The 16,816-nt window shown below is 40.5% G+C and overlaps 1 protein-coding gene across 7 annotated transcripts in view; it reads right to left on the reverse strand.

Annotated features, from left to right (window-relative positions):
- Nucleotides 1-16,816, reverse strand: part of MID2 (midline 2) — a 201,053-nt gene that overhangs the window by 16,947 nt on the left and 167,290 nt on the right. For all 7 annotated transcript variants that reach the window (XM_077890085.1, XM_077890083.1, XM_077890086.1 and 4 more), the window contains exons 4-5: nt 12,011-12,118; nt 10,036-10,184 (exon numbers count right to left, since the gene is read on the reverse strand). In XM_077890085.1, coding sequence (XP_077746211.1) covers nt 10,036-10,184; nt 12,011-12,118 — 257 coding nt within the window. The remainder of the gene's footprint in view (nt 1-10,035; nt 10,185-12,010; nt 12,119-16,816) is intronic.

The following is a 16,816-nucleotide window of genomic DNA, read 5'->3' on the forward strand; positions in this document are numbered from 1 at the left end:
TAATGTTATCTCCCCAGCTAGTTCTAAGCATCTCAAGAGCACGGTTTATATTTTGTACCTTTCATATTGCCCATGACCCACAACAGTGTTGGATACATGGCAAATAAGTAACTGTTGAATGGATAATCCAATGACTAACAACACCACAGCTGCTAACATTTATTGAGCATTTAGTAGATAGAAGAGACCATGCATGCACTTTACACACATTCTTTAATTTACCTCTTCCCATAATCCTGTGTAGTAATGTTATTTCCATTTTGTAAATGACAATAAGATACAGTGTAAACAAGAAATGACACACAGAAAGCTCAAGCAACTTGCCTAAGGTCACACAACCAGTAAGGGTCAGGAAAAAAAAAGAAATATAACTGAACCATGGTCACTGGATTCTAACCAATTTAGACAGCTCTTAAAAAAATTAAGGTAAATGTTTCTGTGCTTTGGCAATTCTTAACCATGATTACACATCAGAATTATCTTGGGGAGTTTTGACCAAAACATACATGTTGAGGCCCTGTGACAGACCTTCTGAATCAGAGCCAATGAAGAGCTTTGAGCATGCAAATGATGGAATGAAGAGAAACATAAACTTGGCAACAATATGGAATTAGAGTGAACAGAAGAGGTATTAAATAAATGTAAGGAGACCAGAGAGGAAACTTCTATGGTGAAATACTTAGAAGGGGTTGAGGAGTTAAACATATATCCTCATGCTGTTATACCATGCTACACTTCTACCAACAAGAGCTCTTGGCTGTTTGTGAAAATAGAGATATTTTAGGAACAAACTGTAGGCCAGGAGAAATAAATAAAAGACTAATTCAGTATAATCTTCAGGTCTCACACTGAATGGGTCACTTTTCCAGGATTGGATGAATAAGAAGACAACAACCTCTTTAGGGCAAGAGTTCGAGCAGAAAATTGGCTCATGAAATTTCGTCTTGGCCTCCCCAATCTTCTTTCTTCCATTCATCCATCTATCAATCCATCTGTCCATCCATCCATTCATCCATCCAATACTCACTGAGCACAACTAGTGTGCGAGGCACTGTGCTAGCTACACTGGAGACAAACAATTGTAGTGCTCAGCCTCACAAAGTTCACCATTCATGGAGGGAAAAGACATAAAATAGGCAATAGAAGTGCTACTACAAAGGGAGTGTAACACAAGACCCACCTGTAGGGACTTGAGCATTAAGGGAAATCTCCCCAGAGGAATTTCATTTTAAGCAATGACCCACATGAGGAGTAGGAGTTAGGTAAGCAGAGACTATGTGGATGTGAATGTGTTCTCTCTTGCCCAAAGGCTGGGGAATTAGCAAAGTCATGCAGGGCCTTGTAGGGCATGTTGCAAACTTTGCAATTTATCCAAAGAGCAATGTGAACCATTGAAGCATTTCAGGCAGAGGAGTGATACTCAAATTTATGTTTCAGGAAGAGCACTCTGGCTGCAGTGACGGACTGGAAGGGGTCAAAATTGGAGGCAGATGAGATTTTAATGTGTCTGGGAATGAGAAGAGAGTAGTGACAGGAGCGTAGACAAACAAAACAGAAAGTTAATTCACACAACATGAAAACAAATGGCTAACAAATATATATAAAAGCCCAACTCCATGAAGAATCAAATTAATGCATATTGAAATGACATGGTGTTTAAGATAATAAAGAATGACAATTATAGGAGCTTTTTTGTGCCTGAATTAGATAATGCCTACATATTTTATTAGGACTGAAATTGATAACAAATTTTGGAGATCAATTTGGCATTAAATACCAACACAGATGAAAATGCAAGTATTCTTTGACACCACAGATCTACTTCATACATTTTTTTTTACTAAGGAAATAACTGAGGTGTATGCAAATATACAACTGTAAGGGCACTCAATACACCGTATGTAACCTAATTGTCTAACTATGGGGAATGAGCTAAGTAACATGGTATACATCAAAAGATGAAATACTATGAGGCCACTGAAAATCAGGGTATCTGATAATATCCAATAACAGAGACAAGAACATGATATTTTGTTATGTTTCAAACTTGGGTATAATGAAGCATATACAACACGACCTTCTGTTTGTGAAATATACATTAAATCTAAATATTGGAATACTAGGGGCACCCAGGTGGTCCAGTGGTTGAGTGTCTGCCTTTGGCTCAGATTGTGATCCTGGGGTCCTGGGATCGAGTCCTGAATCAGGATCTTGCAGGGAGTCTGTTTCTCCCTCTGCCTATGTCTCTGCCTCTCTCTGTGGGTCTCTCATGAATAAATAAAGTCTTAAATAAATAAATAAATAAATAAATAAATAAATAACTATTGGGATACTATACTCCCAAATGTTAACAGTGGCTGGAAGGTTAAGGATGAGTAAAAATGGCATTGGGGTAACATGCAAGTGTGTGTATGTTTCTATGTTTAATATGTATAAGCAAAACATTAGTTATCTCTCAAGGAACATGATAAGTGCCATTTGCACGGGGGAAGAAATACTCTCCCAGCTAAAATTTCATTTTAACTGAAGTATTGGTCCTTAATACATGATTACAATTATTATTAGTGGAGAAGTATTTCAGACCCTGTGAGAAACCACTGATGAAGATATTTAGGTTGGGCAGATGATTCTCAAGATAAGAGGGAAGAGCCTACAACAGAACCATAAAAAACAATAGGATTAGAGGAATAAGTCAAAGGCAACTTGCTCACAAGGTCAAAAGGAACTAGGTAGGTAGGGAGAAAAGCAGGAGTGTTCATGGGAGCTGAGGTCAGAGAAATTTCAAGTACAAATCGTCAGTAGGGACAAATGCTACTGACTGATTAAATAAGATAAAACCATAAGATAAAACAAAGGAATGTCTATTAGACTTAGCAACAAGGTATCCATTTGGTGACCTCAGGAAGAACACTTGGAATAGTGTGGTAGGGGCAGAAGACATTTCAGAGAGTTAGTAAGTGAGGATGATTAAATACAGCGGTTTAAATTTGTTTTATCTCTGCTCTCATGAAATACCACTGAAATGACAGTCAAAGAATGAAATGTCATAAATCCACAAAGACAAAGAGAATGGAAAAAAATGCCAGCAAGTAAGAGATTGTCAACAAATGTTTGGAAGCTAGAAGGGGATGGAAATGAGCGGTAACCAAAAACAGACCAGAGAAAGCTGGGTCAGGAAGCCAACAACATCAAGCCAATTTTGTGCCGCAGACAGTTGAAAGTTTGTATGCAGAACAGCTAGACCCCAGATCCACTCTACCAGAGACTACTCCTCCCTCACCCTGGCAGGAGATGTGAGGCTTACTCTGTGCAGAGCTTTGATGCTGTACTAAAAGTAGTCTTAAAACCCTCAGCAACCCTTCCTTGCCCGGCTTCCAGAGTGGTGGCAGCCAGGCTTACACCCCTCGTCAGCTACCAGGAGATTGGTGAATTGCTTCCAGAGGAAATGGACTGAAGAGAAAACACCTACAGAACTGAAACTTGGGTCCCCTGGAGTTCCCCTCAATAAAATTCTGGTGTTTCACCTTTTTATCCTATAGAGAAATTTACCATGCAACAAATTGTTCCCATCCCCTCAGGTCTTCCAGTCATCTTCAAGTGCTTAAATTCAAACAGGCAGCCAAAAGCTTACCAGACATTTAGGGAAAGACAGAAACTAAAACTCAGAGAAAAGGAACAGGGCAGTTTAGAAGATGCTTCTTAAAGGATTGTCTGTATCTTCAAGAAGATAAACAAATAGCTTGTATCCACAAAGCCAGGCCAGAATGCTAAAAAGAAGCAAAGATCAAGAAAGAGCTCTTATAAATAAAAATAAGAATGCTGAAATTAAAATTTTAATAGAAGGAATGGATGAAAAATTAAGGTACCATCTCAGATAACAGCATAAGAAAATAGTATCATGAAAACTAGGAAATGAAAGATTTAAAAAATCACAGAAAAAAATTTAGAATGTTCAACCTCTGTCTAATTAGAGTTCCAGAAAGAGAGGAGAATGAAAATAAATGGGAGGAAGTTATTAGTGAATAATATAAGAAAACTTCCCAGAATGAAAAGTCACTAGGCTTCAGATAGGAAAGACCTACCTAGAGCCCAACAAAAATGAATGATACAAGACCCACACCAACACCTATCTTGTAGAAATTTCAGAAAAGCTGGACTAAAGATAAGACCTTAAAAGCTTCAGATTTTAAAATATAGGTCATATTTTAAAAATCAAGAATCAAACTTAGCAGCGAGTTTCTCAACCCCACTTTGGAAGTTAGGAGACAACAGAGCCATGCCTTCAAAATTATAAGGGAAATTTGTTTCCAACTTATCAACTGTGAAGATAAATTTTAAAAAAATTTAAACAAAAAGGTTCTCAAAAATTTACTTCCCATGTACTCTTTCTTAGAAGACTTTGGGAAAAATTGTTCCAACAAAATCAGGAGAGTAAAATGGTCCATGAAGGGGAAATCAGAGCCTGATGAAGTCCCTAATTCAGAACACTGAGAGTCCAGTAGAATAAATTGGCTGGAGTTCACAGGGCAGAGTACCAGAGAGGAGGATGCTGCACAGAGAGAATTCTGGAGACCTTTGGAAGGTTCCCCTCTTAAGTATTTGACAAAAAACTGATCAACACATGCATATGAGGAAACTGCCCAAGGCCAAGGAAAGAGCCACCTAAAAAGATGAGAGGGAACAATCCCCAGTGCTCACAAAGGGGCTGTAATAGTGTCTGTTCCTAAGAGCCAGACAGGAAAAATCTCATGATGCATGGGGGCACTCAGTGTAGTATGCAGAAATGTCTTGCCTCACAAGTGAAGAAAACTGTTCCTTAGACTAAACAAAGCTCTTATTCCACCTAACAAACCTTAAAGATGAAACCCAAAAGGATCAAGCTATTTTCAAGCACCTTTGCTGTGTCCTAAAACAAAGCTCAGGAATATTTAACAAAAGTATTCAGCACCCAATAAGACAAATTTCATTATGTTGGACATCCAAAAAAGTTATCAGATATGCAAAGGAAGAAAATACAACCCTTAAGGATAAAAAGTAATCAATTGAAACTGACCAAGAACTGACACAGATACCTAACTCTGGGAAATGAACTAGGGGTGGTGGAAGGGGAGGAGGGCGGGGGGGTGGGAGTGAATGGGTGACGGGCACTGAGGGGGGCACTTGACGGGATGAGCACTGGGTGTTATTCTGTATGTTGGCAAATTGAACATCAATAAAAAATAAATCTATTATTAAATAAATAAATAAATAAATAAATAAATAAATAGTATTAGACATTATGATAGGATATCTGTATTCCATGCTCTGTCCACGTTTTGATTTTAATTTTTTATTTGAGTATAGTTGACAATGTTACATTAGTTTGAGTTATACAACACAGTGATTCAACAAGTCTGTATATTAACCTGTGCTTATCACAAACGGAGCTCCCATCTGTCATCATTCAACACTATTACAATATCATGACTATATTCCCTATGCTGTGCCTTTTAGTCCCATGTCATGCATTCCATAACTGGAAGCCTCTATCTCCATCTCCTCTTCCATCTCCCACCCAATTTCCCTCGGCAGCCATCAGTTTGTTCTTCATATTTATAGGTCTGATTCTGCTTTTTCGTTTGTTTGTTTATTCGTTTGTTTTGTTTTAGATTCCACATGAGTGAAATCAGTCCAAGCAGTCTGAGTTATTTCACTTAGCACGGTCCACCCATGTTGTTGCAGATGGCATGATCTCATCCTTTTTTATGGCTGTGTAATAATCCTCTGTGTGTGTGTGTGTGTGTGTGTGTGTGTACCACATCTTTATCCATTCATTTATCAGTGGACATGTAGGTTGCTTTTGTATCTTGGCTATTATAAATAATGAAATAAACATAGAGGTGCAAACATCTCTTTGAATTAGCATTGCATGCCATATATTCATTTTTTGCACATTTTTTATTGGAGTTCGATTTGCCAACATAGAGTATAACACCCAGTGCTCATCCCGTCAAGTGCCCCCCTCAGTGCCCATCACCCAGTCATCCCATCCTCCCCACCTGCCTCCCCTTCCACTACCCCTTGTTCATTTCCCAGAGTTAGGAATCTCTCATGTTCTGTCATGTATTCAAAAGCTAGAGGAAAAGCTAAATACAATAAGTAGAAATATGGATGCTAATAGAAAGATCCAAACTGAGCTTCTAGGGCAGCCCTGGTGGCTCAGCAGTTTAGCGCCGCCTTCAGCCCAGGACCTGATCCTGGAGACCCAGGATCGAGTCCCACGTCGGGCTCCCTGCATGGAGCCTGCTTCTCCCTCTGCCTGTGTCTCTGCCTCTCTCTCTCTCATTAATAAATAAACAAAATCTTAAACAAAAACAAACTGAGCTTCTAGAGATGAAAACTACAATGTCTGAGATGAAAACTACACTATAATAATTAATGGCAGCTTAGGCATTGCAGAAGAAAAGGTTAGTGAATGCCAAGGCATGTCATTAGAAATGATCAAAACAAGAGGTGCCTGGGTGGCTCAGTGGGTTAAGTATCTGCCTTCAGCTCAGATCATGAACCCTGAGGCTTGGGATCGAGCCCCTCATCAGGCTCCTACTCAGCAGGAAGTCTGCTTATCCCTCTGCCCCTCTTCCACTTGTGTTCTCCTTTTCTCTCTCTCAAATAAAAAAATAGAAGCTTAAGAAACTATCAAGGTGAAATACAGAGAGAAAAAATAGCTAAAATATGAACACAGCATCAGTGAGCTGAAAACAACTTTAAGCAGCCTAACAGACATGCAATTGGAGTCTGAATAAGAAAGGAAGGGGGTGGCATAAAGAATATTTGAGGGGGTGCCTGAATGGCTCAGTCAGTTAAGTAAACCAGTTAACTCTTGGTTTTGGCTCAGGTCAGGATCTCAGGATCATGAGATCAAGCCCCACAACAGGCTCCACAGTCAGTGTGGAATCTGCTTGAGATTCTCCCCTTCTCTCTCTGTACTTCCCCCTCCTTACTCTCTCTCTCTCTAAAATAAAGAAATAAATAAAATCCTTTAAAAAGTACTTAAGGAAATGATGACTGAAAAATTTTCAGATTTGCAGAAGTCAATTGTTAATGTCTAAAATTGGGGGGGGGAATAGCAATATAAGGATATTATTTAGAAATGTAAATATCATGGCATCAGAAATACTTAACAGAGTTGAAATTGCTTGGCATTGTTGGAAAAGTGTAGATGCTGGCACTAGACTCCCTAGGTTTGAATCCTGCCTCTAACCCTTACTTGTTGGGTGATCCTCGGCAAATCATATAACCTCTCTGAGCCTCATTCTCTCACTTTAAGAGAGGAATAATAACAGCTTCTATCTCATGAGGCTTTTGAGAGGATTAAATGAGTTAATGCTTACAAGGGCTTAGAATAATGCTCAACACAAAGTAAATGCTCAATATTATTCTTTTTTTATTTATTTATGATAAGCACACAGTGAGAGAGAGAGAGAGAGGCAGAGACACAGGCAGAGGGAGAAGCAGGCTCCATGCACCGGGAGCCCGACGTGGGATTCAATCCCAGGTCTCCAGGATCACGCCCTGGGCCAAAGGCAGGCACCAAACCGCTGCGCCACCCAGGGATCCCGTCAATATTATTCTTATTGGAGAACAGAAATCAGCAGGGAGGAGAAGATTGCTATTTCTTGCAATATGACTATTTTTTCTTTTTTTATGACTATTTTTTCATATAACTATTAGTAATAGTTGAGTTTTTAACTATGCATAAGGATTACTTTAATATAAATAACTTTCAATGTTTAAGAAAAGTAAGTCAGAGGTGAGGAAATGGTATCGTCTTTGAAGAAATTTGCTCTGCGGGAAACAGAGGGATAGGGCAAAAGCTAGAAGGGGTATAAGGGAGAGGAAAGTTGTGAGTATTATATTTTTTAGATAGGAAAGACATGAATGAGTTTAAAAGTGGATGTGAAGTCAACTAGGGAAAGAGAGAAACTGAAGCTATGGGGAAAAAAGGAAGCATGTGGTGCACCTGGGTGGCTCAGTTAGTTAAGCTCCTGCCTTTGGCTCGGGTCATGATCCAGGGGTCCTGAGATCGAGCCCCACATTGGGCTCCCTGCTCAGCAGGGAGTCTGCTACTCCCTCTCCCTCTGCAGCTCCTCCTATGTGTGCTTACTCTCTCTCACTCTCTGTCAAATAAATAATTTTTTTTAAAAAGGAAGCATGTGGCCAAAGTACAAATGAAGGAACATCTCTACTATTATAATCAAAAGGCAGGAGCAGCCTGGTTGGCTCAGTCGGCTAAGCATCAGACTCTTGATCTCAGCTCAGGTCTTGATCTCAGGATCATGAGTTCAAGCCCCACCTTAGGCTACACACATGCAAGTGTGCCCAGCAATTTGGTTTGAGAAGCTGAGGACTTTGTCCTTTCATACTTACCACTCTATCTCCTAAATAGGACATAAAGTCATTTGCTGGGCATGAGCAGGAAACTGGCATGGTTGAAACTTTTGAGTTGAACACAGAAATTTTGAAATAGCCATTAGAGAGACAAAGCAAAAAGAAAGCTGACCAAAGCCACATAGCAGCATTTCAGGGCTCCAATGAGATTAGAAGCCATAAATGTGTGTGCAGTAGAACTAACCTCTTTGGTTATGTGGTTTTCTCCAGCAGGGCTCTGCAACTCAAATATAGACATGGAAAAGGTGGGAGGAACTGGGCTGATTCAGGGTTGGGAGTGTTGATCAGGTTAGTGTGATAAAAACACAGTGGAAGCAAGGAAGTGGGTATATTGCAATAAGAGTGAGTAGCTGAAATGAGCAATCAGAGATCCTCAATAGGCCAAAAACAGTAGGTAGCCGGTAGGTAGGTATTGCATCTTAGGAGTCCCGATGAAGTTGAAGAATAGATACATTGGAAGAAAAGCAATCAACTGTAAGTACAGACACTGTAGTTAGAACATGAGATGCTTTAATTTATTATTTAAGCATAATTCTGAGTGATGGTGAGATTCAGCATGAGAGTCATGGAAGTGGGTGGATGGAGTAGAACAGAGGTGAGGGTCACTGGAAGTGGGGATAGCAAGGAGCCAGGAGACTGGATGGCTAGAGTATCAGATGGGGTCAGCCACATGGATGCTGCCAGTGTCATCAGAAATTACGGCAAAAGCAACAGAAAGGAATACTGTGAACGTGGAGCCGAAGCCTTCAGTAAATGAGAGAGAGGTGTAAGGAGGTCACATTTGCCTAATGAGTCCCTGTAGCCCTTTGACGCCTTGGTGACTCTACTGAGCAATGTTCCATTTTAGACTTCAGATTCTTTGCAAATGATATACAGATGGCCTTCTAAGTCATGAGCCCTCTGAAATCATATGCAAAATTTTTTTAAAGATTTTTTTTTTTTTAGAGAGAGAACAGGCGGGGCAGGGAGAGGCAGAGGGAAAGGGAGAAGCAGGCTTCCCTGCTGAGCAGGGAGCCCAACATGGAGCTCGATCCCAGGACCCTGGAATCATGACCTGAGCCAAAGGCAGATGCTTAACTGACTGAGCCACCCAGGCACCCCCATGTGCAGAACGTTATGGGTATATATCTAATACGCATTTTCCTCTCAGGAAGAGGGCTCGTGACATTCATCACATTTTCAAAGGGGTGACTGATTAAATAAAAGCCTAAGAATTTACTGCTCTCTATTCATCTGTGTGAGACATAACGAAATGAAAGCAATAAAAAACACACAAATACTTAGGGAGGGAACACACCTACCCCTGTGGCCAAAAGTCTCTCTCCCTACGCTAACACCAATATAGAAAGCTCCAGCACTGAGCGGGCAGTGGAGAGCTAGGGCACAGCTAGGGTATGTGGTTGGCTGTATGTTAGGAGAAACAGTAAGCTACACAGAGAGAAGGGTGCCAGAAATCCACAGGGCAATGTAACACTGAGGCTTCGTAAAACTATCTGGTAAGATCTTTAGGTGGCAGCAGCTACATACGTGCCCTGACAGAATTAAGTGATTTCCAGCTGCACCCTTTTCCTAAGAGATGGCATGGAAAACAGAACCGAGGGAGCTCACCTCTCAGCAATATTCTTTGCAGATTGGAGAAACCGTGCCTGGTCATTTTCTTTCAGGATATGCTCAGCCTGGTTGATGAGGACTGTTGACCGTTCAAGACACTGTCGACAATTAGCAACCTGCTGTGCCAACTTTCTCAGCTTCATAACCTTAAAGGAATGAACAAAAAATGAGATTAAATATCCAGGGCTTTAAAAAGAAAACATGTAGGGGTTAATTAAAAACGATAAAACAACATGAAGGAGATCTGCTGCAGTGATTCTAAAAATAGGCCTATTAATCTCCCATGGTCCCTACACTAACCACTCATCTTCTCAACCTGCCGGCTCTGTGTTTTCACAGGCTCTCCTCCCACCCACAGCCCACTTACTGATGCTGCAACACAGCCAGTCATACACTCTAGGTTATCTACCTCCTCTTTTTCTTACTGGTAACATTAATTTTTCTTGATTATTAAAACAGTGCATGCTCAAGGTAGAGTACTGAGAAAATAAAAAGTATAAAAGGAAACCCTGCCACCCAGGGATCACCATAGATACATTTTATTGTCAATATATTTTCACATACACATTTCACAAGAAGCACCTCCTTGTTCTTTTTTTAATATTTTATTTATTTATTCATGAGAGACACACAGAGAGAGACAGAGACATAGACAGAGGGAGAAAGAAACTCCTCGCAGGGAGCTTGATGTGGGACTTGATCACACCCTGAGCCAAAGGCAGAGTCTCAACTGCTGAGCCACCCAGGCATTCCTACCTCCTTGTTCTTTATGAGTATCTACATTTCTATGTACATGTTTCTCTACGTATCTTTATGCATACTTGTGTTCACAGAATCTGTGTTCTTGGAAATTTCGATTCTTGTGTTAGCTGGAACCACCCAGCATGACACAAAGTACTGATCATCACTCCAGACTCATAAATTCTCACACTGTATACACAGCATGAGCTTATAATCACTACAATGATGGGCAGACCAATAAGCCAAAATCCATACAGACACATGAAGGCTCACACCTGACGTTGACCATGCTTCTCCAGTTCCCAGGCTAAAACCCTGTAAGTCTTCTCTTTCCCCTTCATCTTTTATAGCTACTCAGTTGATGATTCCCAGCATTTCCTTTCTAGGAATGCCTGTTATGTCCTTCCCTTCCATTTGTGCTGGCACTTCCCTGGTTTAGGTTTTCCTCAACTCATATCAAGAATAATTCCAGGGGCACCTGGGTGGCTCAGCAGTTGAGCATCTGCCTTTGGCTTAGGTTGTGATCCAGGGGTCCTGGGATTGATTCTTGCATTGGGCTCCCCATAGGGAGCCTGCTTCTCCCTCTGCCTGTGTCTCTGTCCCTCTCCCTGTGTCTCTCATGAATAAATAAATAAAATATTTTAGAAAAAGAATAATTCCACAAGCCTCTTAGATGTTAGATGGCTTCCCTGACTTCAGTATCATCCTCTTCTGATCTCCCCTGCATACCTCTGCTATATCAATCCATCTTCTCCCTTCCTAAGAAACTAGAATGTTTTCCCAATGCCTTTTTGATTAAGCCCAAAGTCCTCATAATAGTATGCATGATCCTTCCATAATTCTGACCCATATTTCTACCATTACTTATTTCTTTCTTCTATTTGGACTGACTTATAATATATATACAGTAAAGCACCCACCTCTGAAACATACGACACAATGACTTTTTTTTCTTTTTTGCATATACATACACCCATGTAACCACCAACCAGGTCAAAATATAGAACATTTCCAATACCTCAGAACTGCCTTGATTTTTACTGGGTTTATAGCACTAGGCCAAACGTGGCTTCTTTTCTTTGCCTCCCTCCCTCCAACCTCATTTCTTCTTACTTTCATGATCCAAGTTCAAACTGGATTCATCGGGATGATGATTGAACAAGGTTACAAATGAACCTTGACATCTGTAAACTCAACTCTGCCTTGACCTTACTGAAGCTCTGTGCTTTACCTTTGTCTCTTTGATTTTGACAGCGATCATTTGCTTCCTCTGCTGGATGATCTCTACCAACTCGTCACATTCTTCCATAAGTTTTGCCTCATGCATAGCAGTATTCACCTGCCAAGAAAGTCCAGAATATTACATAGTGATTGCTGCCTTTGTCCTCTGCTGGCTCTCAAAGGTTTGGATTGACAGCTAAGCATGCACAACTTCTTCCATACCTCCCTCATAAGATCCACTCCTAGAAGAAGGGTAGAGATGATGATATTAATGATGCAAGGGCACTGAAGCACCATAGTTAGGAAGCCCTCCAGCCTCTGGTAGATCATGATGGTTAACGGAAGGCTGGGCAGAAGGACAGATGAGATGGGGGCATGTTATTCCCACTGTACAATTCCTTTTACTCCAGTACCCTTTACTCCTGCTGTTCTTTTGAAAAGAGGATAAGGAGATTTAAGTATGTCAGGAAAAGAGGATCTCTCTCCACAGACACAGCAATATTAAGATAACATTACAACAATCTATTTCTACCATCCTAAAAAATGTTTTTGATTTTCCTTGTTCCCTTCTAATTCTAAAACATATGAATGCACAGCTATAACTTCACAGTAAATATCTGCATGTGTAGATATATTTTAATAGAGTTGTCATTATGTCTCTGTAGATATTTCTCACCTTCAGCTGTCCAGCAGCTGAATACCTATTCCTATTTTGGAATAGTGGCTACATCAAAATATCTCCACTGCAAAGTTGAAAAAAAAAGGGGTGAAAAAAAAGCCACCATTTTCATTGTCTTTCCATATACTGATTTCTCCTTCTTCCCAGCTCTACTACTCTTGGTATTAGATGGTAGGAAGCCCCCTTCCGACAGGGGCTAAAATGAGAGCAGGGATCTTTGGGTGGCCTAAGCATAAAGGCAAAGGAAGACAAACGAACTTATATCTCTTAAGCACTTAAGATTCCAAGCACTTTATAGATAAATTCTTTCATGTAATTACCACATGTGCTTTATAATAGAGGAGCCATTTTTATTTCCATTTCACAGATGGAGAGACTGAAGCTCAGAAATTTTAGTGACTTGCTCAAGATCACACAGCTATTAAGTGGTAAAGCCAGAATTCAAGCCGAGTTCTGCCAAGTGAAACCACTGGGCTGGCTGGGTGGGCAGACGAGGTTCAGTTCCATTTGAGCAGCACACAGAGCAGTCACACAGGGAAGTACAACCATTCCAAGAGTCTATTCAAGGAGCACTCAAGCAGGGCTCTAGAAAGCTGAGGAACGGACAATGGGTTACTTGAGAGCATCAAAACCCTAGGGGCTAGATATATTAGCAGGGTAGGGCTGCATTTCCAATTGCCAGCCCTCTTTGGAGGACTCCTTTACATACTCCAAACCCAGCAAAATACCTGTCACTGAACCCTGCTGCCTGTTCTCTCATCCTTTGAGGTCCTCGCTGGCCAATTTTCAGTTTCTTACTTAACTGAAATAAAATACCCATGCAGTATTTCAACTCTAATTTATTTCCACTTTCCGGAGGGAATGCCTAATGAGAGCTTACATTTATTGTGAACAAACAGTCCCACCTTGGCCATTCGAATTTTTTTCTCAGACTCTTCCCCCTTTCCCTAAATTGGATCTACATGTCCAAAGCAGATAACCTCACCCTCTCGAGAAACTCCCAGTCGTGTGAGAATAAGAGATTCATCCAGTGCTCTCTGGATGTGTGTTTAGTGTATTTGGAGACCTAGTTCCTATTTCTAATTTCCTCTGGAAGCTGCTGAGAGTGTAGTACATCATGGTGGAGTGCCCTGTTTCTTGTCATTTAGCCTTTGGACTAACCCTTACATAATGTTCACTATATGCTAGGCACTGCCCTCAGCAGTTTATATATACTAGCTCTCTCAATCATCAGAGCAATCCTATGAGGCAGGTATCATCAGCCTCATTTTACAGATGGGAAAAGTAAGCGCACAGAGAGTAAGTAACTCACTCAAGGTTACACACCTAGTAAGTGGCAGAGTTGGGGTTTGGACTCAGGAAGCCTGATGCTAGAGTCCACACCTTTAACCATCACACTAGGCTGCCTCCCCAGGCTAGTGTAACAAAATTCCTGTCCTGTTTCTGACAACCAGCATATCTTTTGCTCTATCCACCTTTATTCTGTCATCCCATTGTCTTTAGTCATTTCTGATCATTAGAATGTCCTACACTTCCATGTCCTGTGCCCTCGCTCGAGACTTCTTTCACTTGAAAAGTCATTTTCCTATTTGTTTGTTGGACAAACTTCTACATTATCTTTCCAGGCCTTGCTCAAAACTCATCACTTTTGTAACTTTTTCTCACCTGCTTGGATGCAATTCATCACCTATTTATATCCCCACAGCGATATATATGTATATAAAATTCAATTTTACTATTTACTACCTTATACCATAGGAATTTATTAGTCTGTCTTCCCCCACTCAAACATGAGTTCTGGAGGCCAGGACTGGTGTCTTTAACTGTCTCTCCAACATACTGACTGGTACACAGTAGATGTTCAGTAAATATTTGTTGCATTGAATCAAATGGGGGTAGGGAGTATCTTGCTGCTTGCTAGATACGTCCACTTGGTTACTCAAGTTACTCTAAATTCATTATATCTAAAAACAGACTCATCTCTCCCCTCTAAATCTGGCTTCCACCTGATTTCTTTTATTTCTTTTTTTTTCTAATGCTACTATTAGTACTTAAGTTACTCAGGTTCAGTTACTTCTGATTTCTACCTCTCTCTCATCCCCCACATAAATTCACAGCAGTCCCAAAGTCCTGCCCCTCCTTTTCAAACTCACTAAAATTCTTCTGGCAATACAAGGAGGCTCTGAGCCAAGGAATCAGTAAGTTGAAACCCTTATCATCCTTCTGGACTATAACCATAAAAGTCTTATTAATTCATCCCCTTACCTCCAGAATCTTTCCTTTGCCACCCACCCTCATAACCCATCCTATACATACCCTGAAATCAGGAAAAATCATCACCATCTTCAACATCAAACGTATTAAGCATCTTGTGTGTGTGTGTAAGGCATTATGCTCAGGCCCTGCTCTCAATAAATTTGCAATCTGAATGGGGAAAAGCCACATGCATATAAAACAAACAAGTCAAGGCAGCATACCAATAAGTGATGTAAAACATAACCTACAGAAATCGAAGGGAAAGATCGCTTTTGGTGGGGAAGTGGAGAAAAGATGCCTGAAGGAAATGGGACTTGACCCTCAATGATGGACAGGACTTAGATTTTAAAGGTAAAAAGGAGGAAAATTTTGAGGCAAGCTAACGAAATTGCACTTTATTCATTAGGCATTATGGTATCTTTGAAAAATATTGTTTGGAAAGTAGGATGGTGAAAGAATGAATTTTTAAAATATATACATATATTTTAGGATGTTTGGGGGGGCTCACTGGTTGAGCATCTGTCTTTGGCTCAGGTTGTGATCCTGGGGTCTTGTGATGGAGTCCCCCATCAGGCTCCCTGCAGGGAGCCTGCTTGTCCCTCTGTCTATGTCTCTGTCTCTCTCTGTGTGTCTCTCATGAATAAATAAATAATTAAAATCTTTAAAATATATATATATATATATTTAATTGAAGTGTAGCTGATACTCAATGTTACATTAGTTTCAGGTGTACAACACAGTGATGACTCTACACTGTGCTCACTACAAGTGTAGCTCCCATCTGTCACCACACAATGCTATTACAATACCACTGAATATATTCCCTTTCCTCTACCCTTTATTTCCTTGTGACTTATCCATTCCATAACTGGAAGCCTTTATCTCCCACTTCCCTTCCCCTTTTGCCCACCCATTGGTCCTCTCCTCTGGCAACCATTAAGTTAACTTTTTTTTTTTAAAGAGATGACCTGGGATTGATTTGATTGGTGGTAATGGTAAGCTGGTGCAGTGGAGTAGGGAGGCGTGCATGATTTAAAAATTACTGTGATATAAACAGGGCCTAGCCAAAGAAGGTAACAGGAATCGAAAGGAAAGGTAAAAAACGAGAAGCACTCCCTTGCTTGGAAATCTTCAATCAGACAGCAAGCTCCTTAAAGAAAGTTTTTATACCCCTTTGTATCTCCTGCTGTAACCAGCACAGTGCCTTACACACAACAAACATTTCCTGATTGATTTAGTAAAATGAAAAATCATAGTAAGAATGACAAACATTGGAAAATGGACTATGGTAAATGCATTTTTTAGAGAGGATGTAGGTTGAAGTGAGGGAGCTAGGGAGGGCTTTGGACAGTTGCTGTGGGCAAAATCAAACAGCCAAGCACAAGTAGTAGAGCAGAAATTTGGCTGAAGAGGCAAAATCCCAAATTAAAGGTAAAGCAGTGACATTAAAATTTTTCCATGTCAAGAAGCAGCCCAAAAGAGCAGGTTCCTTGAGTGTTGTCTAAGTAGGAAATACTCCAGGGTAAAACTGTCTTCATGATGTGAATAAAACATCTCAAATTGCTTTAGAAGGTACTTGAAAGCCCTGGTATTTTCCTTTTCTGCAGTTTTCCTTGAAATTGCACTGACATATTTCACTTGCTTATTAACCCTTAGTTGAAAACAACTGAGCATTTGTGGTTGGGTGGGTGGTTGGTGGAAGATTCCAGATCTTTATTCAGCCTTTGGCTCTTTAGTTTGGGTTAATGGGTTTGACTAGAAGGCTTTATATCTGTGGAAAAATCTGTCCTCCCCGAAAATACCATTAGGGTAATCTTGGCAACCTACTTGTATAAATCTCTCCACCCCCTAAAAAGGCCAATTTTTGTGGGGTGGGGGTGT

Source organism: Canis aureus, chromosome X (assembly GCF_053574225.1).
Source record: "Canis aureus isolate CA01 chromosome X, VMU_Caureus_v.1.0, whole genome shotgun sequence".
NCBI classification, from domain to species: Eukaryota; Metazoa; Chordata; class Mammalia; order Carnivora; family Canidae; genus Canis; species Canis aureus.